The following is a 23,628-nucleotide window of genomic DNA, read 5'->3' on the forward strand; positions in this document are numbered from 1 at the left end:
TCATTAAAAATAGTTTTATTTTTGAAAATCCAAATTAAATTCATCATTATACATGATTTAAATATCAACATGAATATTTTTTTAATATCACATAGTTATTATCATTTAAGTTCTACACACAAAAACAAATAATAATAACAATAATAATAATAAAGAAATAGGAGGGAAATGAAAATAAAAATGTTTAGACAACTATGACCACTTACTAAAATAAACAACAATATTTTACATTTTTATCTGTACAGAAATACAGCATAGAAGAGAAATTCAAAGAAAATACACATTAAAAATGAACATTCATGAAACAATTATATCTATTTACATGATAATACATCAGAATTTTACTAAAAATATTTATATAATGTTATGTATAAAAATAAATTATATACAATTAGTGTTCAGCAATCAAGTCCTAATAATAAGAATTAATAACATATTTTGGTACAAGACAAATTAAAAAATTAATTTAAATGGTCAATAAACATTTCAACAATAGTTATTATATAGACGCATTTTTTTTTAAATTCAAGGTGATAAGTATAGTTTTAAATATTTTAATACTTATATAATAGAAAACAAAACATAGCTAGGAATTGTTTCGAGGTCTGCGTTCATAATCTCTCCTATATTCTGATACAGGAGGATGCCAATCAGAAGAAACACTATATTGAGGTAAGCTCATATATGATGCAGAACTTGAGCGGCTACTATACAATTCGGGAGCATAAAAACTAGCTGCAGCAGCTTGTCCGTATGCAGCATAAGCCTGTTGTTGATACCTACAAAAGAAAAAAAAATTATTTTGATGATAACTTATGTCCATCATGGATAATAAACTATATTTAGGCTGTACAAACCTAATTTTATCATACATTCGCATATCAGAATCAATATCCCTTTCTCTTTCCCTGAATGCTGGACGACTACGATAACTATTGTCATACCTTTCACGCCTGGTGTTAGAGTCACGACTAGATGAAAACCTAATAATATAATATATACAATACACATGTAAAAAAAAAAAAAAACAGAAAAAAATTAATATTATTTAATGAAAATAAATTAACCTTCTATTATCACTTCGAGCATCACTCCGTGTATCATTTCGATTATCATTCCTAGAATAGGGTGTACTCCTATTTCTATGATGATTATAATTTGTATCATATCGATTACTGCTTTGATCATATGACCTTGTAGCATTGGAGGAATTACTAGAACTTGGAGGTGTAGTTAGAACAGAAGTTGGAGTAGTTAATAAACCACCTGAATTATTGTTTGAGCTCATCTTTTTTTTGTTTGATTTTTCTATATCATCACTATCACGTTTTCGTTTTAATGAATCTTCAGATTCCATCTGCTAAATATCAATATTTATTTTTAACAATAATTGTCAATTTATTCAAAATGAAGTATAAATTATTATTAATATAAATTTATAATTTATCAATTTATAGTAAAAACTTACATTTTTTAGAAGTTTTTTATCTTCTTTAGATTTATCCCTAATTTTATCTTTGTTTTTATTTCTATCTTTTATTTTGTTATCTTTTTCAAGTTTTTCTGTTGTATGTAATCCTCGCCGATAAATTTTAAGTAGTTTCTTAGAGTCAAATTCAGTAAACTTGGAGACGAAAAACCACAAATTGCTGTAAAAATTTAATGATTGGCATTGAATATTAATCTCTAAATAATTATTAATTGTTAAAATAAATATACTGAACCTTCTCCATTCTCTTATTTTATCTGGGTCCTTAAATTCTTCTAAACATTTACCAATGTGGGATCCAATTTCTATTAAACATTCCTGCATATGATTTACATAACGTAATTCATTTTTCTTTTCTTCTGGATCATCTAAAGCTTTTAATACTTTCTTCACTGGCCTCATTTTTTCTTTACACTGTTAAAAAAATAGGTAAATAATAGTTTACTCATATTATTAATTAAAATTATTTTAATTCAATACAATATTAATAATAATATTCAAAACACATATTTCAAAGCAACTAGTAGTTGTTTTAGGAATGGAAAAAAAAGTTTTTACAATAACAATTTTAAGATTAATTAGAAATTAGAAAAAAACCATGATACAATATATAAAAAAAATTTGATAGTATGGATAAATTATTAATAATCATATCTTTAAAAATATTATTTTATATATATATATATTTTTTTTTTTAGGGTTAAGGCTTCGACAACTGAGGTCATTAGCCTGGGGAACTGTAGGGGAAGGTACTGTAGGTTTTAACACGTGGGTTTTTGGCAGAATTTTGAATGGGCACCAGTAGGTTTCTGTCGTGCCCGGTTGGGAGGCGGCGGCTTCTCTCTCCAGACACCGCAAAATGCCCAAAGAGCGAATGCCGCCCGTGACCGGGATTCAAACCGGCGACGGTGTGCGTCGCAACCGACGCCTTAGCTCGGACACTCCACCCTTTCTTTTATATTTTTGTAATGGTTGATTTTACTCTAAAATTACTCAAGAATAAAAAAAAATTTTTTTAATAAGTTATGTGTGAATAAGATAAAGAAAACAATGTGTGCTACATCCTGTAAATACATGTTACATGTAATATTAATATATAACATATACAAATCAATAAAAAATATATTCACCTCTAAAAACTTTTCTTTTGGCAACTCAACAATATCATCCACATTAACAGCCTTAGGTTCACTATTAGCAGTAAAATGCATTGGACCTGTTTTAGCAACAACTTTACGTTTTTTTTCTTTTTTTGGTGAACTATTTAGACCAGATTTTGCATTGATCAAATCTTTTTTTGTTTTTAATTTTTCTTCCTGATTAGTAGCAGTATCATTTTTCTTTTTATTTCCATTTTCATTGTCAGTACTATCGTCATCAATTATTTCTCTAGATTTTCCTTCTTTTACCTTACGTACTTTCTTAGGTTTTGGCTCACCTTTAACTACTACTTGATTTTTTTTCAACATCTTCAGTAGATATTCAGCACGAGCTAATAAGTGTTTAGCTTGAGGTTTCTTATCTTCATTAGATAGTATTTTGTCACTGAGGCCTAATGCAGTATCAATTTTAATTGCTTCCCATGAACCTAAACCATATAGATAAATTCCTATTAACAATTTTGAATCATCAGTTATATCCCAATCAAAATCAAAATTTGCTGATTTGACACGTTTCAAATCTAAAGTGAACTTAGATCTTTCCTCTTCATCTAATGGTATTATATCATCCAAAACATCCAATTCTTCACTACAAGCTAACACACTTTTAGCATTAACTGCCACACCACCAAGTTTTATTGAAGGTCCCCTATTTCTTTTTTTAACACCATCTTCATTAGTAGCATCAGATTCTTTTTCAGTGTGCTCACTATTACATGCTTCATTACAACGGTCATATAACATTTGAACTAATTTTTTTAACTCTGATTTAGGCTTCTCTTGAAGATCTGCATCACCAGCTACAGCATCAATACGTTTCATAGGATTAGGAAAACGTTTACAACTCTTAATAAATTTTCGAATCTGAAAAATGAAATTGAATAAATAACTAATTATTTTTGGAAAAAACAAAACAATAATGTAATATAATAATTTATATACTTCTGCATCGGTGAAACCTTTTACAATTTCTTTAGTGCCAACACGTGGTCTTCCACGTTTTCTTGGTTGATCTTCATCACTGCCATCATAGCTAGAATCATCAGATTCGTCTTTCTTTGATTTTTCACTTTTTCCTTCTCCTTGATTCACTTTTTGTAACGTTTTTCTACTTCTAGGAGGTAAATAAAGATCTTCCATTTCTTTTGCTTTTTCTTCATCTTCAACTTTTTTTCTTAGTGTTTCAGGTATTATTTCATCCTTAAATAATCAAAACAAAAACTTAATTATGAACTCAAATGATTATCTATAAAATTATGCATACCCATTCTTTATTTTCTTGTTCATTTTGAGCACTAGGTGACTTATCAGCAATATCTTTTTCTTCGTCAAAAGTAAAACTAGCCACTTTAAAGGCAGATAAAAGTTCATCACCCACAGTTGTCGGAGCTTCATCTCGAGTTTCAGCTCTTCTCAAAATATCATCAATGTCACACTAAAAAAAATTATTTAAGTATTTAATATATTAACAAATACATATTTATAAATATTTCAAATTTGAATTGATATCTCACTATAGGTTCTTCATCAGCTCCAGGGTCATCTTTAAATAATTCTTCAGCCCCAAATTTTAATATAGCTGTAAGCTCATCTTTGTTAAAAGGAATTGATGCATTTTTTGCTTTTTTGTCTAAAACAGTACGACCAGTAGTATCCATTCGTTGAATTACCAAATGATCCAGAACCATTTTCTGCTTTGCTCTTTCTACAATGTCTTCTTCAACTGATCCTTTTGTAACCAGTCGATAAATATTAACTTGATTCTTCTGTCCAATCCTATGAGCACGTGCCTGGGCTTGTAAATCATTTTGAGGATTCCAGTCCGAATCAAATATAATAACTGTATCTGCTGTGGCTAAATTAATACCAAGTCCACCAGCTCGAGTTGATAATAGAAAACAAAAATCTTGAGATCCCTCAGCATTAAAATGCTCTAATGCTTGTCTTCTTATATCACCTTTAATGCTACCATCAAGTCTTTGGAATGGTAAATGTCGATAACTTAAATATTCAGCAAGAATATCTAGCATGCGAACCATCTGTGAAAAAATCAATACTCGGTGGCCAGTTTCTTTCAGACGTACTAATAACTTATCAAGTAGCATAAGTTTTCCAGAGCCTCGTAATAAACCCTAAAAAGAATGCAAATATTTGTAAATTATTTTTGAGTTGAATTTAAGTAAATTATAATCACCTGAAGATTGTCATCAGCTGTGTTTTCATTCTCTTGGGGTTTGGTCAACAGAGCATGATTACAACACTTTTTTAATTCTATCATAATATTTAAGAACGTTGTTGATGATCCCTTAGATCCTTTTCTTAAAGCATTATAATTTTTGGTCAAAATCCATTTGTAATATTTTCTTTGTACAGGAGTCATTTCTACCCTTAAAATTTGTTCAACCTATTAAGCAAAAAAATATAAATTTAACACTTCCAAGTATCATTACTCAGGGTAAAAATATGTGACATTTTTATAAATATTTTACAATTATTAACTCTTGATATCATACTTTGGCTGGTAGTGACTTTTCTACATCCTTTTTAACACGGCGTAAAATGTATGGTTCAAGTTGTCTATGAAGTTTTGTATAACCTTTACTAGCTGCATTATCATGCATATGCTCAAACTCTTCCCAGTTATCAAATCTATTTAATAAATTAATGCATAAAACAATTTTAAAAAAAAAATTGAGAAAACCACTTACTTTCCAGGCATAATGAAGTGCAACAATGCCCATAGTTCTTTCAAACTGTTTTGCAAAGGAGTTCCAGTTATAAGTAACCTCTGATTAGTGTCAAAACCTTGAAGAGCTTTATACAAAAGAGAATCATCATTTTTTAAGCGATGTGCTTCATCAACCATTAAGACAGCCCAACTAAGACTGTTTAATAGCATACTATCTTTAAGGACAATTTCATATGTGGTAAGAATAGCATTAAATTTTAATCTTTTAGAACTTTCAAAACACCACTCTGTTTCACGTATCTGTAAACAAAATAAAATGATATATAAGATATGTAAAATAGATAAATAAGTACAAATAAATGGGAAGTTGATACAAACTTAATTTAATATATTTTTTTTTCAATGTTATTTATATAACATACTTATATATAAGAAATAAATTTATAAACTACTCACTATATTACGAGATTCAACATCTCCAATATATGTTACAATGTTTATGTCAGGAGCCCATAAACTGAACTCTCTTTGCCATGAGGGCATAGTAGATAAAGGAACAACAACTAGGAATGGACCATGCATTTGGTAATTGTGAAATAAATAATACAAAAAACAGATAGTTTGTATAGTTTTTCCGAGACCCATCTCATCAGCAAGAATTACAGAATTGTCTTTACACCATGAATGAATAAGCCAATTCACACCATGTAATTGGTAATCTCGAAGTATCAGTTTCTAAATAATTAATTTATAAACAATTATACACAACTATTTACTTTAAAATTGTTATATCAATAAACAAACCTCATCATAACCACCAAAATATTCAGGTTCTTCAGTGAGTTGAACAAATTTTGGACGATATTTTAAAGCTCTACATGCTTTTGAAGGTGTTCTTTTTGAACCCTCGCGATCTCTGAATTCTTTTATTTTTTGAGGCCACTTACGTTCAATTAATGATGCTACTTCCCATGTTGCATCACTATAAGGCAAAGATTGCCATTTTACATAATACTCTTTTTGTGCTGGATTTTTAGATTCTCCTATAAATGTATATATATCAATACAAAATTTAAATAAATATTAAAATAATTAAAACTAAAAAACTATATTACTATATAGTTTACTCAGAAAATACCAACTTACTCTCTTAAATTAATATTGTATATTTATTAACAAAATTTATGTGAATACTATTTGTTTACTTTCAATAATTTAAAATTTGTCGAAAAAATTTTATAATACATTAATATTCAATAGATATTTTAGATAGCTCTCTAATATCATATAAATCATTATATCTGTAACATACTATATAGTAATAAAATTAATACCTATTATTCTTTCAACAATATTGTAGCTTTTTAATAAATCTTGCTGAAGTTCAAGTTGACATTCATAATATTCAGAATCTTCAGGTGTCATTTGATCACGCCATGCACTAATAGAATCTTCACGTTTCACAAAGTTATCAATTTTCTTAAGCCCTTTAACTTTTTGGGCCAAAAGTGAGTTCATAGACTCCCAAGTATTATGAATATTTGACCAGCCCTTCCATTTTATCAGAAACTGAGTCTCTTTTTCACTGAGATCACACTCGATATTAGGATCTCCTTTCTCCTCAACTGCATAAATAGTTGTTGCATCTCCTGTAGCACCTTTTTTCCCTTGTCTTCGAGCCAAAACTTTTTCAATTGTTTCAGAAGTATCAGGTGGTTCTTCTTTTTCTTCAACCTCTTTTTCCAAATAATCATCACTATCACTTTTTTCACTTTCTTCTTTATAACTAACTGCCACGGGTCTTCGACGTGCATTTCTTTAAAAATTATATAAAATGTTTTTTAAATTAAAATCATAAAATATAATGTAATATTTTTTAAGTACCTAGATTTACTAGTATCTTCATCATCACTGTTATCAGCACTAAAACTGTTATTTTTTTTTTTACAGCGTGAATTTTGTTTGGTTGCAGGACGCCGCCTTATAGGTTGCTTTTGACGTCGTAATGCAGCTAATGATTTACTACGAGGTATTTCTTCTTTATCGGTTTCAGAATCATAATTTGAGCTATCACTTTTCCACTTTCTAATTTGTAAAAATGTATAAGAAATTTTAAATTTTAATAAAGTTGAAAAAATATGTTTTAGTTCAATACAATAATATAATTAAAAATCTTACGTATTTTTTGTGACTCGTGAACTGTAATCACTTGATTCCCCACTCTCACTGAGTTTTAATGATGGTTTAGTCACACGTTTAGGTCGTTCTGAAGGACTATATTCATCAGTTGATTGTTCAGAACTGTTAGCTTCTTGCGACACTTTAACACTGTGCTCAGATTGACTAAAAAAAATTGCACCAAAATATAAAACTAATTATTTTTTTTTAATTCTATGATTTTTAACACTTTACTTTATTTCTGTACATTATTATGATTTAAAAAATATATATATTATTATTTATTTATGATCAGCTACTATAATAGTCTTTGGTTTTTGGGAACACCATTATATAGATATAAGATAGATTATATTATAATAAGTTACTTTCAAATATTTATTCCCAAATATTATGGAAATTCTTAAGTTATACAGAGAGCATTAGAAATAAATAGATTATCTAATATATATACAGAGTGTGATAGAAAGACCTGACTAGAAAAACTATGCTAATTCATTGTATTACAAAAATTGTTAATATTATATAAGTAAATAATTTAAGAAATATACTCATATCAGCAAATTCTCAAAAAACTTTTTGCCACAAAAAATTGGTCTTATAATTAGATTCACAAATAGGCTATTTTGAATTTATCCAACAATTATTTTATTAAATTAAATTTTTTTATTTTCAGTACTAGAAAAAAAATATTAAAAAAATGTATTATACATTGAAATTAATGAATAAAAAAATTAAAAATTATTGATTTAAACAGAAGTCCTTCTATCTGTTACACCTTGTATTTTTCCATAACAAAGTTTGCTTTGGAAAATTCAAGGTTGCCTGCAGAGAGAAGGCATTGTCCCCTATCCCCCTCATTTGCTTTAAATTACATTACATCATTTAAATTATATATAATATATTACATTATCTAAGGTAAAGAATAAATAGTTTTTGTTGGCTCCCCTGCCATCCCAGTGATATTAATATTACTCATCTACTAAATCAATAATACTATTAAACTGTGATGTATTTGTATAATAGGGATGTGTTTCCCAGCCGTTTTGTAATGGCAACCCACAATTTTACTGCTTGTTGATTAAGAGAATCACCCCCACCCAAACCAAAGAAAAAAAATGTGATTTTATATAGTATTAATAATCTTTTTTATTAAAAGAAATTTTATCATTTAATTTCAATATAATACAATAGGTACTGACTAATAAATCCATAATTCAGTGTAATATAAAGATAATTTTAAAACAAAATATGTAGGTAAAATAATTTAGTTATAAAAAAATATTGATATATATTGAAAAATCTATGTTCTATATTAGTATGATCTAAAATACTAATGAGACTTCACAATATTATTATACATAGAGGAAATCAAATAAAAATGACTTAGGCATTTATAAATTAAGGGGATTGGAAGCGTGATTTTCTGTCTTTGTCTAACACACGTGAAACATACAATATGCCTGATAAAATTTAAAGTACTTCTAGTTGCTCGATTTAAAAGATGTAAAGACTTTTGAATTGGTATACAAATTTACTTTGCTTTGGTCAAAGCATATTTTTAATATTTTTAATATATTTAATAAAAAAAATTGACAAATTTATAAAATTAAAAATATTTATTCTTATCAAAATATTGCTACAATTGAAAAAGTGCTTTGACCGATGCAAAGTAAACTTGTATATCAATTAACACATCTTTACATATTTTAAATCGAACAACTAGAAGTACCTTAATTTTTGTCAGGCTTATTGTATGTCCCATGTGTGTTAGACAAAGACAGAAAATCCCCTTAACTGATAAATTTATTTTCATATATTTATTTATGGGTCGCCAAAAAAAATGTTTATGACCCGTTGGTTGGGAAACACTGTAATAGGGTACACAAACAGGGCCGGATTGGTATATATCAGCCCATCGAGATTTTCACTTCTAAGCGGCCCATTTACATATTCACTGGCCCAAAATTTGGGTCTCTATTATTTTTTATTGGTTTATTACGTCTAAAATCGTTACAAACTTATTTACTTATCCTAACATGTATTTATTTTCACCCACACTCTGACACTACCGGCCCTAACTTTAAGCGGCCCACCGAGATTTTTTCGGTAGCTCGCCTAACCAATCCGGCCCTGTACACAAATACTAGAGGTCAAGAAATAGGTATCTAAATGGTTTAGATGATTTAAAAAAAAAAAAAATAAGAGCTCTGGAACACCTTAGTTTTTTTGGTGAGGATGTTATTTTAAATTTACAGAAAAATAATAATAGTAATAATAATATATATATCTGAGCATTAGAAAAAATATACTTGATGATCCAGTAAAACAACTAGTTAAAATTATGAGTTAAAACCAGGGCTCAAGAGTTTATGCATTTGAATATCAATCTTTCTAAGTTGTATTTAATATTAGATGATATTGAAGTTCATTTCAATGTACCCATGGTTAAATATGTGAAGTCTTATTTTTGCATATTTAGAGGTTTTTTGCCAATTTGGCCTATTTCTATTTTATCGGGCATTTTAAACGATTTTGATATTTCTATTCACATTAATATATCAACATGCAATTCTATATGGAAATACTATGAAAGGATCAACATTGGCGAAAAAAACGCAATCGTTTATAATTTTTTTTTTTTATTGTAACAAAAATAATATATTATTTAAAAAAATGAATGGATAATTTTGTTATATTTTAAAAAAAATTATGATTTTTTTTAAGTCAGCATTTTTCAAGTGACTAATTTTAAATATCAAGTGTATATAACTGCATTTTTTTAAACTTTTTAAGGCATATTTCAATGCATATTTGCCAATTTTTAGAAAATAAATACATGGTTATTTATGCATTTTTTAGTGCATGAACTTACGATCCCTGGTTAAAACTGAATTTATACTATGTAATACCAAAACAGCAAAAAAGAAAATTTTATATACCCATATTGATACTAACTTTTCAATACATGCATATATAAACAATGCTAGATTACAATTGAATTACTATAAATTTAACCTAATTGCTGAAAAATTGTTGTTATACAAGTAAAAGGGAAATGTTGTTGTGAGCAAGTTTCATAAAAAATACTTTTAAAAGTATTTGTGTAATATATAATCTTAAAAATATATTGAAGATATAAATTTATTTATAGAATACCAGAAAAATTAATGTTTGGTTTAATTATTTAATTATTACTCAAATACTTTTAAAAAAGTATTTGACTATTTGTGCTAAAATTAAAAGTATGCAACACCCAATTTGTTATCTTAGTCTTACAAACGCATAACATAGCAAATTTACACTCAGCAGTTTACATTTTACTCCGTTAGCTTAAACATTAGAGTGAATAGACCTATTAAGAAACTTGATACTAAAAACATTATCTGTGTTTTGTTGGAAGTTTTTTATGATAATTCAGTTTTAAAGTGAGTTATGCGCGTATAATAAATTATAAAATAATTTAAAATAAATAAATAAATGCTCATAACTCACTCACTTAAAAACTGAATTATCATAAAAAAAACTTCTAACAAAACACAGATAATGTTTTTACCACTAAGTTTCATAATAGGTCTATTCACTCTAAAAATTAAGCTAAAAGAATAAAACTTGAACTGTTGAGCATAAATTTGGTATGTTATACATTTGTAAGACTGAGACAACTAATAGGGATGTTGTGTCCTCTTAAATAGGTATTATTTTTTTTAAGTTAATAAATTATGAATACATATTTTTTTAAGATAAGGAAAAGTTAAGATTAAGATAAGGTTCAGCTAAGGTATTTTTGACAACTAAATTGAAATTATTTACTAAATAGGTACTAGATACTATAGTTAAAAATAATTAATAATTGTAATTTGTAATAATGGCATAGCTAGTATTTCCTTAGGAAAGGGGGGCTCTGATAATACCTTTACACATAGTTGATTATACAAGAGATTCCCAGTTTAGGATTCAGATGTCGAAGTTTCAATCAAGGTTTTAGTAACCTGTGCAACTTCACAAATTTGTATCTTAAACTAAATTTCATAAACAGAAATAATTTGTCATAAGTGAAGGCTAGGCCCACTCAAAAACTAAATAATTACTCAATTTTTTTTTAAATTCTTTAACTTTATGTTTATAATTATTTTATATTGTCTATATTATTAGCTATATTTTAAAATATTTTGTCATACATTATAATTTTAAGTGAATGTATACAGGGCGATTTTTTTATCATGAACCACTCATTATTTCAAAAAGTATCTATGTTTTTGAAAATATTTTTTTACAAAGTTTCATGTTGTTAAAAAAACAACGTTTTTATAAAAAAATTATATTTTTTAATATTTTTTATCCTTATAATTTTTTAAGTTTTTTACTTTTTTGAATGGCAACCTAGAGTTTTAATTTCATATTCCAAAGCAGAATATTTTTCTAAGTATTTTGATACGTAAAAGTCGAATTTTGGACGAGTAGTTTATGAGTTATAAGTATTTAAAGTTTAGATTGGCGGAGTGGAGTGGTACGGGGTTACCCCGCAAAATGTTTGTCCACTACTCCGCTTGTCTAAACTTTAAATACTTATAACTCATGAACTACTCGTCCAAAATTCGATTTTTACGTATCAAAATACTTAGAAAAATATTCTGCTTTGGAATATGAAATTAAAACTGTAGGTTGCCATTCAAAAAAGTAAAAAACTTAAAAAATTATAAGGATAAAAAATATTAAAAAATATAATTTTTTCATAAAAACGTTGTTTTTTTAACAATATGAAACTTTGTAAAAAAATATTTTAAAAAACATTGATACTTTTTGAAATAATGAGTGGTTCATGATAAAAAAATCACCCTGTATGGGTGTGTGGACAACACCCCCTCAAATCATTTTAAATTTTGTATCAGGTGAGGGCTATAGCCCCTCACATTTTGGCAATAATTGCACTACTGATTTATCATATAATTATAAATGATAGACAAAAACAGTTGGTTGTAGAATCTTTAAATTTATTATGGTTTATCTATTACTATCTGTTGAATAATAATTTACCTATAGCTTTAAGTCCATAATCTATAAGCTATATTAAAATTAAAATACATATCAAGTAGAACCAGAACAAAATGTATTTGTGAAGTTGTATTGAATTCTAATGTATCAGTTGAAATCCAAGAAGTCATAACTATTTAGTATTAATTGCATTTATTTGACTGAGTCTAATTTACCTAGACTGTATTATTTGAATAGACAAGATTATAGTTTTCATGCAGCATAAAATTAATAATATTAAGTATAGAGGGTGTCCCGTAAGGATATACTCATTAGCTGTAAAGGGGGACTCGCCACCAAAATAAAAATCAGTTTTTCGATTTTTCATCTATAAACTAAAAAAATTATTAAAAAATTATGTGATAAATGAAAATAAAATGTTTAAAAGTCAACATTTTCAGCAAAATAAACTATAAAATAGGTATATTTTTTTTTTCAAAAATTAAAAATATTTTTTTTACTTTTTACCAAAAAATAAAATAAATGCAGGCCTTGCAGTCTAATAAAAAAAAAAAAACAGATTTATGATATTTTTATTATCTCAGGAGATATTACAATGGGTAAAATCTCACAGGACACTCTGTATAGGAATTTTACAATCTTTACCTACCTTATAGCGGCACATTAAGTAAACGTGATACATAATAGACATATAAGGTATAAAAACATAGTTAATATTAATATTAATAAACAGTTTACAATAAATTACATAATACATGAGGAAAACAGCCACTTATTAGTGACACTTTCACTTGTTTTAATATATGTACACATATACATTTTTTTCTTGATTATACTTATTTATTTAGAATGTGATCAATATAACAAGCAAGTCACAACAACATTTACGTTTTAACCTTGGAGGATTACTGGATATTGTTAGGGTAGAAATTCCTAGCAAGTGGATTATGGGGTGAGATAATAAGCGAAAATGGAAACATTTGTAATAAATGTTTGCTTTGTTTTGCACTAGAGACATCTTTAGATCTGAATGAATAGTATGATTAGATATGTAGGGTTTAAAAATGTAATAATTTTTGAAGTGCAATATTTTGCAAGGTTTGTATTTTGATTAAAGTTTTTAGCTTTTCCCTATAGTTGAATTCCATAATTTGTTCACATGGGTTTAAGTAAGGATTTATAAGGAGATTAGTACTAGTGTGTGTATATTTGTAATTATAAATGGCTCTGTATAGGTAGTTCTTAATTTTTAGATTTTTTATAAAACAGTTGTAATTAGAACCAGATAAAAATATTAGGCTTAATTAGGTATATTATCAAGTAATCTACAATGCTCATAATAACCAAATATTGTATGAATAAGATTTAATATTATTTATTTTCAAATGTATTAATACTTAGCAAATACATATTTAAGAGTACAACACTCTATTCTAATTAGTTATGTATTTCAAATAGTTGTCTTTAGGACATTTAGATAAGTAGAGGACTAAGTTCCTCTACCCTGTGCTACTCCACAAAGCTCAACAAAATTGTAAATACTTCTAGTAGAGTACAAATAGTCATACTAAAAACTAAGTTTAGAATATATTTTTTTTAGTTATACACATTCAGGGCTGGGCCGATCAAAAGCGGCGCTCCTGGCAAAATAAAAATTTCCGCCCCCTCCCTAGATTTTCAGATTTAATTATATCAAATTATGCGCCTCCATTCCTACTTCATATTTTACGCCCCTGGCAGGCGCCCACCTTAATCATTAAAGATAAAGTTAGAAATCTGTTTGGTATTATATAAAAGTTAAATTTTATTTTGCACATTTTTTCATAAAATTTCTTATATTATTTTAATTTTTCTTAAACTTTTATTTTATGTATTTATACATTTATTTTTATTACTAAGAAAATTTGAAAACAATGATATTAAATAAATTAATGGATTTAGCATGTTACTCATTTGAAAAAGGAACAAATGTGAATCATGTATTTTTAATATGTATCTTATAATATTGGTAACTCTAATGTGAGTTTACCTTTTCACTATCCCATCACAGTCATCCCTCTCACAAATTCACTCATATAGGATAGAATATAATTGCTCAACTCTTTTAGTGTCACAAACCCCAAATTAGGTATAAAATATGGTACTCGCCTATCTATATTAAGCACAAATTTAAACAGTAAAAATATCATATCATTTATCAAACAAAATATATCATTTTTGATATATATAATTGTTGACCTACATGACCCCTTGGTTAAGGTAATCACGACCCGCCTGGTAGTCACAACCTCCAGGTTGAGAAACGCTAGTATAGATTGTAAATTTCCTTTAACATTATTTTATAAAAAAAAGTTTTAATAACATATCTTGTAACATAATTAACAGTGTTGATAGATACTAATCCATTTCTTAAAAACAATTTAAAAAAAAAAAGTTTAAGGCATATAATATATATAATATATGCATATTATGCATGAATTTTTTAGTTTAAAGTTTCTAAATATTTTAACTTAATACGTATATGACTTACTAAAAGCTTGTTTGAAACTATATTTTTCTATCAAAACTTCCAATATTTTGCTTCAAAATATTGGATAAATAATGTATGTTGTCGTCCAACAAAAATCAAATTATATTATTTTGTTTATGTTTTTCTTAGATCAAAATTATTAAGCTAAAATGTTAGTTTTTGAAATAATCGGGTTAAAGAAAAAATTAATGCAGCGCAACGCATTTTTATAATTTGATTGCCATAAAATATTATTTAGCACCATTATTTTAAAATAATTTAAAACTATATATCAGTATCCATGAGTATGTTTACATATGCACATTTTGTTTAATATTATATATAACTAAATTCACTTACCTTTCAGAACTTGATGATGATGATCCTGAATTATTTTCATTATTTTGATCAGAATCTGAAGATTCTTCTTCTGACACATTCTGCAATTTAAATCTCATGCTATAGATAGAGGGCAACATATGGTACTGGCTACCAAGTCATAAAACCAACTGTTCATCATTGTTCATAATTTAAATAATCATACATTCAACATTTATCGTTACTGTACAAAACTCTTATTTCTTTTTTTCATTAAATTCCATATAATTCATATTTTCAACTATCTGTGTTTAAGCATTGTACTAAGCCTAATCTAGGTGAGCTTGTAACTATTTTTATTTTATATAAATTTATTTACTTTATCAAAATTAACATGAATATTAATAAGATTAAGATTATTATTTATTTTTCTAAGGACATTATTAGTTACTTTTCAATTTACCAATACATTACTAAGCATTACCGATAATACTGATTATTTATTCTACATGAATAATTATTTAGTCTTTAGAAAAAAAAAAACTTCAAACTATTTATATATTATTTGAAAATGATGGAATAAATCAAAGCTAATAGGTACGTAATCATATGTGTATATACAAATGTTATGTTGAATTATCTAAAAGTACTATTAACCTATATTATTATTATTATTATTATTATCATTCAAGAGATGAAAAATTGTACAGAACCATTCTTGATACACTATATTAAATGTGTATCTAAGTTACAGATTAGTTAATTAGAATAAATACCTTTATGAAATATGGATTGTACATTATCTTTCAACTTTAATTCAAAATAGATAGAACAACATCTTCTAGATAAATGAATAGATAAAAAAATTAAATTATTAACATAATAAAGATATAGGAGAAAATTAGGAAATATAGAACACTCACCTTAATGAAAATCAAGAATATAATATAAATGTGTGCGTTACTAACAGTAACTCAACTATCTTCACTTATTCAAATAAATTGAAATTAAATATAACTACTGTAATCAATTATTGGAATAGTTAATAAATTGTATACTGATTGATTATAAAGTAAATAACAAATAGTTATCATAGATACTAGATGGTAAAAATGTTGTATTCAAAGACTACAATAATTCTAAATTCTAACCAACTACCTACCTTGACAGTAGTTAAAATACATTATGAAATAAATATTATAACATTTAATTTTATATCTACAAGAAATTGGCTTGTTTTTTCACAAATACCAATTCAAAAAACATAAATAAACTATAAGCAAAATATCAAATTTAATATTTAGGTCTGTTTGAATTTTTAAATAAAATATAATGTATAAAAACATGCATTAGAGAATTAAAATTGTAATGCGAATAAAGTATACATAAGTTGTATAATTATTATGTTCAATTAACATCCAGCATACACATGGAATAATACTGATGAGTGATGACCATTCTAACAATGAAATATTCATTTAACAAAAATGTAAAACAATGAATAGAAATAAAATAAATAACTACAAAATAATTATAAATTTAAATTAAGAATTTAAACATAAAATGTAAGATGAATAGGTATGTAAAAATATTATAATCCTATTCGTGAGAAGTTTAGCTTATAAATGACATAGAATATATATAGTATCTAATAGATAACTAAAATGTTCTTTAAATAATATTAAAAACCAGGTATGTATAATTTATATTGACTAATTTTAATATATGTACTTAAATTATAGATATAACATTTAGGAAGTGCCTATTAAAATGTATTTATAGGTACATAATACCTATTAAATAAATATTATAGATATTATGTAGAAAATTTTATATTAGTTATTTACCCATGATATATAACACTTGGGCTAAGTAAAAATGAAGTATTATTATAATACTTATATGTGAGCATAAAAATAAAAAGTAAAATAAAGTAAGCACATCATCACTTTAAGCATAGTTAAGACAATACCAAGAATAGAGTACACTAACAGTGAAATATAGTATTATTTATGATATATTATTATGTTGACCATTGTTCTATGTGCACATCCTAACTTTAACTTAAAATTTTGAAAATGGGTCCGATTTAAATTCCTATGTTTTATATGTTTTGGACTTCGTTAACTCATGGACAATTCATTATTAAATAGAATTTAGCTGTCCAACGATTTTATCTACCCCTAAAGTGCATTAAGCACTGAAGGGTGCTCTGACCAATGATCAATAACGAGTAACATGTTTTAATGAAAACATGTTTAAATGATTATGATGATTAGACGCATAACATCTGTCACTCCCTCATAACCATATTTAAATAATAAAATAGTTATTTAAAAAACTAAAACTATTTTGCATGAAACGTATAATTAATTAAAGGGTAGTTTGCTGTAGAGAAAAAACCATAAGTACCCAATAAATGTATTAAAATACAATGAAGACTAATGATTTGAACAACGATGAACTCAGTAGGCAAATAGCTAATAATGTTAAGCCAAAGGAAAATATTCAACATTCAGCGCAAATTATTTAAAAAATAATAGTGGATAGTGAAAAGAGAAGACTGCTTCTTACCTGATGCATTTTGGGTGGCTAAAACAATCTTGTGAATTTTAGGGCCGCAGTTCAAAACGTAAAACCGAAGAGAAAAAATCATATAAGGGTCACAAGACAATATTAATAGTAAAAACCGAATGTTTGAAGAATGAAAAATTACAGGAAAAAACGTCGCTTCACATAAATACGGTCAGTGATGGGCAGTCAAGGTGAGGAGGTGAAGTGGCACGGCCAATATTGTGTGCGTTTCGCGTATGGCCACAATTATCGAGAGTATTTAACATGAAAATTGACAACATTCGGTAATCAAATAGACATTTAAATTTGATTTCGATCAACGAAAATAAAAGGGACACCGATATATGTTAAGGTAAGAACGTGTACGAGTGTGCGGAAAACGGTACGAGACAAACAATAAGCGGCCATTTTGTGTGCAGTGAGATTACATGAAGTGGTAGTGGTAGCCCCGCGCAACCGCCCACCATAAACAGATATCCCCGCTACAACGCACGGTAAAAGTAACCAAGAATGACGTCGACAACACTGAATGCTTGGAAATGAAAATTGACTAAATAACGAAATACCTAACTGCAATACTTCCCAAATTAAAAATATTGTAGACTATTGACATAATATACTGAATGATCTACATTAATACATTGAAATATACATCGGGAAAATTGGATATTTTTTTTTTTTTTTATAGATGCAAATTTAATAGCATGGATTATCTACCACTGTACATAAAATTTTTTATGCCATGAAATTCGGTATGGTAGAACATTTATGGTTAACACAATTTATATTTTTGCGCAGCATACCACACGGTTTTTCCCCACTTAAGTCATATCACTTATAACAAAGCAACTGAAAGCCAAATGATGGTTATTATTATAAAACGTAATTTTTTTTGTAAGGAAAAAATAAGTAACTCAACTTAATAAAAAGAAACAAAAAGTTTTAAAATAACAAATAATTATAATATTAAAAATATTCAGTAAGAACATTACATTAACACAAACTTTATCTATATATTTAACATTGGTAGTTTGTATTTTCATATACAAAAAATTTAAAAAAAGATAATAAGAAACATTAAATTGTTAACTTAATAATTGTAAGGAGACAAATAATAAATAAGTAACTATTAAATTAAAGAGTTGAATGAAGTTTAAGGATTCTCAAATTTCATAAAAAATTATTTTAGTTCAAAAATACTTATTTTTGTGAAAAATTATTTATATTTTATAGTATTAATTGTTTTACTCCAGACTAATAGATCTTTCAATATCACAAAAAATTAATATTTTTGAATATTTAATTAAAAAAATCATATTAAATAATTTTAAAATGTGTAATATTTATTAACTTTTTACATTTTTACAATTACAAAAAATGATTAATTAATTACAGACTTACTTCAACTTGGAACATGGTATAACTATAATTTTCGTTGTTTTCTTGATCTTAATGGATTCCATGATATTGGAGTATCATCAGTGACAGATATAATTTTAAGACCACCCATAGTAAGACCTTTTATTGAGGACTAAAACAGAATCAATGTTATACAAATTAGAAAATATGTACTAAATAAATAAAAAATACTACCAAATATCGTATAGTTGAAATTTTTCTAACACAAGAGAAATACTACAAGATAAATTAGATATACAAATTTAACATCACTATTAAAATAATTGGTAGCATACACACTATTATTGTTACTTGTAACTGTAAAACAAAAATAGTAAGTTAAAATTACCACAGCAAATACTTTCTTGTAAAAGAGTGTTTAAAAAAAGGATTGTGTCAAGGATTTTAGTTAATATAATATACTGTGAAATAAAATTTAATATTAAATAATGAAGAAAGAATTGTAATAATTTTTACCATTCTCCCAGGTCCTAAACCTCGAATTGTAACACGAACTGTATGAATTCCAAAATCTAGTGCTCTCTGAAAAAAAAAAAACAGATTGTTTCAACTAAAATGGAATATTTAACCCAAAAATTTATCACATCATAATATTAAATTATAAAATAAAATCTATAAAAATATTTGACATTTAAATTATTTCATAAAAATATGATTTCATATTAATAAATCATAGAAAATAATTTATTTTTTCATTTCCTTGTCTGTACATATAAACATTCAAGACTTAAGTGAGTTTAAATGTAATTCAAATGTTTTAATAACTAATGTGTTGTCATTCTCTATGGCATTCCCAAGGTGAAAGGGGAGGGGGTAGTGATTTTAGCCCACAACCCCCATTGTCGGATAAATCTCTTTATTTGTCTCTAGAGTATTTTCACCATAATTAATTTATATGTATTATTAGTTATAACACCCTCCCTTTTCATTGTTAATTTTAAAACTAGTTTTAAAAAATATGCTATATTATTACAGCCAATAGAATGCCAGAATTAAAGGGAGGTAAGAAAACACAACAGCAGAACCTATTCACCATGTTTCAGAGAACATTTTTAATGCAAAGGAATATCAAAAAATTAAATAAAAAAATGTTAGTATTGAAAAAATTGGTTAAAGATAAATTATAAATAAAGTTATATTTGTAATAAATATTATACAATTTATAAATTAGAAAAAATAGAAATTGTAAACTAATTTATTTTGATAAATTTTCGTTATTATAAATTTTTTTTTTAAATATATTCTTAAAAAGTTATCTGAAATTCCCCAATAGTATGAATTATATGTTTTTAGTTGGTGTTTTGTGACAAATAGACTCTTTAATCAATCTTTAGGCATTTAAGTAAAGAAGTTGCAAGTCATACATTTCCTGACAGTTATCATGAATTATCAGTGGGTAGCCTGTAGGTAACCATTCTTTATGTGGATATTACAAAAAATAAAATTGGCTTTTTATATATTTATTTCTTCCCATAGTGATGGCAAACACAGTTTGAGTGAATCTACTTGTCTTATAAAGATTAGATCTGTTTTTGTTTTATGGCTGGTTTTATATAGAATGTATTTATAAATCCATGTGTTGTATACATTTTTTATGCTAACCGCTAAGAATTTATGTATGATTGGTTTTGTTAAAACACATGATTATAATTCCAATTAAACCATCAGGAATTTACATTAGTATTCCCTCCCTCCACACACCTAGATTAGAAATTGTTTGGAATTCTGATTTGGTAAAATTTTTATTTAATTTAGGTTGATTAGGCTTCTAAATACTATTACTCTATCATGATCTAATATATAACATGACCAAATAGACATTCCATTATATTAATTAGTATAGTTTATTTAGAATAGGAACAATTAAAATAGTTTATTTTTATTTTATTCAAGCGGTTAATTTACAAAATGATACAACTTAATGAACTTTATGTTGTTAGTTCTATTGAATAGGAAAATGTTGAATAATGCTGCTAAACAATATAACTGTCAATATATTTTTAGAAAATATTAAATACTTACTGTAGCCAAACCAATTGCTGTAGCTTGGGCAGCAATATTAGTTCCTTTTCTAGTATTTTTGAATCCTTCCATACCACAAGACCTGATTATTATCCTTTCACCTAAAAAACCAATGTTTCAATATAAATTTTAATTTAACATAAACACAACAATTAAAAAATGCTGATATTATCTAATGTATATATAAAATGTATACATATATGTATTAACAATTACCTAATTTAATTAAAACATATTTTATTGTATTAATATCAAAATTCTATTAATATTTTTATCTTAAATTCATATAAATAACTAAACATAGTTTTTAATTATTAGTCAAGTTAACATTCATTAATCACAGTTAACATTTTTATTTATACTCTGTCTACATATGAGTGTGCAGAATAGCCAGAATACATAACTAGTAGTTTTCTAAATCAATTATACCACCTACTAGTGATTCAACCAATAAGAGAATAATCTTAACAGTCCCACAGTTGAATATATGAGATAATTATATTCTCTAGTTAGAATAAAACATGCAGTAGGTGTAGTAAACTAATTTATTCAAACACAATAATAGAGTCCCTTGGTGTTTAATTCCGAAATTAAGTAGTGGTATAAATTTAGTGAATCAAGAGCGAGTCTGACATCAATAATACTACTAATTGACAATTCAAATCTTTATAATGTAACATGTGTGAAGTCAAAACTTTTAAACTTTTATATTATGACCTAAATGATGGCACATCAATATTGACTTATAAATTTACAACAGCAAGTAATTTGTGTTGAGCTATAATAGTAAAACTGAAAACTATTAAAAGAAGAAAAAAACAGCTAGTAATATTAAGTATATGAAATATTATTATTATTATATAAACCTATCTATAAATCTACTTGTTTTTAGCAAAAAATAGTTCAAATGTAGGCACAACTCATAGAAAAAGAAATATTCTAAGAAATATAGACAGTATCCATTCAGAATTTTATATCATTTAATTGTATTTTAACCCTTCGTCCCTTTTATTACAATGACCTAATTAATGACAAAGTGCATTCAATACCTACAAGAAAGCAAAACTTCATTACATTAAATTTATAAATTGTTATGTGATGTTGTCTAATAAAATTAATACTCCGTGAAAATTAATAACTCACTGATGCTAAAATTTAATAAAATAGGAAAGAATAATTAATTTCACAGTTGATACCTATAATGTTGAATTATTATATAGGTATTATCTCAATTATTTAATTTTAAAATAATAAATACCAAATAAATTATTAATTTAAATGAATGAGAAATTATTTTTAATAAAAATTTAAAATACAATAATCATAAACAATTGAAACAGATGTAGGTAATTAGTGTAAACAGTAAATTTATTCTTAGATATTTGTCATTAAATAATATCTTGTTTTATTTAAGTACAAGATTATGTAATTTGTAGAATGGTTAAATAATAACATATTAATTACATTATGTCAAATGTTTACACTTAGACAAATTAATAAAAGAAAATATTTCAAAAACTCTGTGACTTACCATTAACCTTAGTGACATGAAGTATTGTATTGTTCCTGGATGATTTAATATGACAAATAGGTACATCTGAGAATTTAACTCCACCAAAAAGCATATTGGGCGTATTTATGTCAGGAAACATATCTTCTTTCCTCAAAAAAATAAAACTCCAAAGTAAGTACAGAACACAGACCCATTAAATAATAACAAAATGTTCAATTTTGTTGTTCACACACAACGAAATGAAGACAAACAAAAATGGCGTCCACCCATTCATTATGCGTAGGAAAAAAAATGTGCGTATCATGCAACGCCAAATAGATGAATCAATGGAAAAAAAAACTCACTTGGTGATTGAGGAATCGATAAAGACGAATTTCTCGCCTTCGGTTCCTTCGTCCTTACGAGGAACCGAGGCCAAGAAACTCCGACGGTCCCTGTTTTTTTCCAATGGCACTGCTACGTGTATCAAACGGTTTACATTTTGTCCGCACGGAACGGCGGTCGCTTGTCGACACAAGTCACGTAAGACCCGTAGAAACATCGTTTAACAACGGTACACGTACGTATGCAAGAAATTCGATTTTTGTACTTAATTTTTTTTTGCGCCGACCAACAAGGCAACGATTACAAACGGCAAAATGGCGAATAAGTAATAACCTAATACGATGTAAAGGAATCAAATGGCTACGTAGAAGGTAAAAGTACCGTCTGTCTAATGTCTAGACCTCGAGACAGTGTCTACTTGTACTGTAGAAGTAGAAA

At 26.5% G+C, this 23,628-nt stretch overlaps 2 protein-coding genes across 5 annotated transcripts; both read right to left on the reverse strand.

The window, feature by feature from the left end:
- Window positions 1-290: 290 nt before the first annotated feature.
- On the reverse strand, window positions 291-18,541 carry Chd1 (chromodomain-helicase-DNA-binding protein 1). 4 transcript variants are annotated; one of them, XM_089218719.1, is made up of 19 exons: window positions 16,115-16,191; window positions 15,381-15,460; window positions 7,517-7,681; window positions 7,223-7,423; window positions 6,673-7,154; window positions 6,143-6,381; window positions 5,795-6,073; window positions 5,358-5,638; window positions 5,163-5,298; window positions 4,844-5,053; window positions 4,164-4,781; window positions 3,914-4,084; window positions 3,592-3,849; window positions 2,620-3,513; window positions 1,725-1,903; window positions 1,469-1,649; window positions 1,068-1,360; window positions 873-983; window positions 291-779 (listed from the first exon to the last, which is right to left on the reverse strand). In XM_089218719.1, the coding sequence occupies exons 1-19, from the start codon at window positions 16,136-16,138 to the stop codon at window positions 587-589; spliced, it is 4,995 nt and encodes a 1,664-aa protein (XP_089074845.1). In that variant the 5' UTR covers window positions 16,139-16,191; the 3' UTR covers window positions 291-586. The 4 variants fall into 4 exon arrangements, with proteins under 4 accessions (XP_089074845.1, XP_015365597.2, XP_015365596.1 ...); XM_015510110.2 differs by lacking the exon at window positions 16,115-16,191 and adding an exon at window positions 17,913-18,541 and having other exon boundaries at window positions 472-779; window positions 858-983; XM_089218718.1 differs by having other exon boundaries at window positions 472-779; window positions 858-983; window positions 16,115-16,188.
- Window positions 18,542-19,234: 693 nt separating this feature from the next.
- On the reverse strand, window positions 19,235-23,628 carry mRpS11 (mitochondrial ribosomal protein S11). Its single transcript, XM_015510088.2, has 5 exons — window positions 23,211-23,628; window positions 22,885-23,015; window positions 21,354-21,454; window positions 19,788-19,853; window positions 19,235-19,443 (listed from the first exon to the last, which is right to left on the reverse strand). Exons 1-5 carry the CDS (start codon window positions 23,405-23,407, stop codon window positions 19,336-19,338), a joined length of 603 nt encoding a protein of 200 aa, XP_015365574.1. The 5' UTR covers window positions 23,408-23,628; the 3' UTR covers window positions 19,235-19,335.

This window comes from Diuraphis noxia, unplaced genomic scaffold (assembly GCF_037042655.1).
Source record: "Diuraphis noxia isolate RWA-SAM2 unplaced genomic scaffold, SU_Dnox_SAM2 contig0002, whole genome shotgun sequence".
Lineage (NCBI taxonomy): Eukaryota > Metazoa > Arthropoda > Insecta > Hemiptera > Aphididae > Diuraphis > Diuraphis noxia.

Bases quoted from the DNA above. Each gene is read 5' to 3' on its own strand.
- Chd1 (XM_015510111.2), bottom strand. From the start codon at position 15,499: ATGTTGCCCTCTATCTATAGCATGAGATTTAAATTGCAGAATGTGTCA. The intron at 5,054-5,162 runs GTATGATATCAA...TTTGCTTAATAG, and splicing joins AAAAGTCACTACCAGCCAAA to GTTGAACAAATTTTAAGGGT. The intron at 1,650-1,724 runs GTTCAGTATATT...AAATTTTTACAG, and splicing joins AAAATAAGAGAATGGAGAAG to CAATTTGTGGTTTTTCGTCT.
- mRpS11 (XM_015510088.2), bottom strand. From the start codon at position 23,407: ATGTTTCTACGGGTCTTACGTGACTTGTGTCGACAAGCGACCGCCGTT. The intron at 23,016-23,210 runs GTGAGTTTTTTT...TATTTTTTTGAG, and splicing joins ATCGATTCCTCAATCACCAA to GAAAGAAGATATGTTTCCTG. The intron at 21,455-22,884 runs GTAAGTCACAGA...TTGGTTTTTTAG, and splicing joins TCATGTCACTAAGGTTAATG to GTGAAAGGATAATAATCAGG.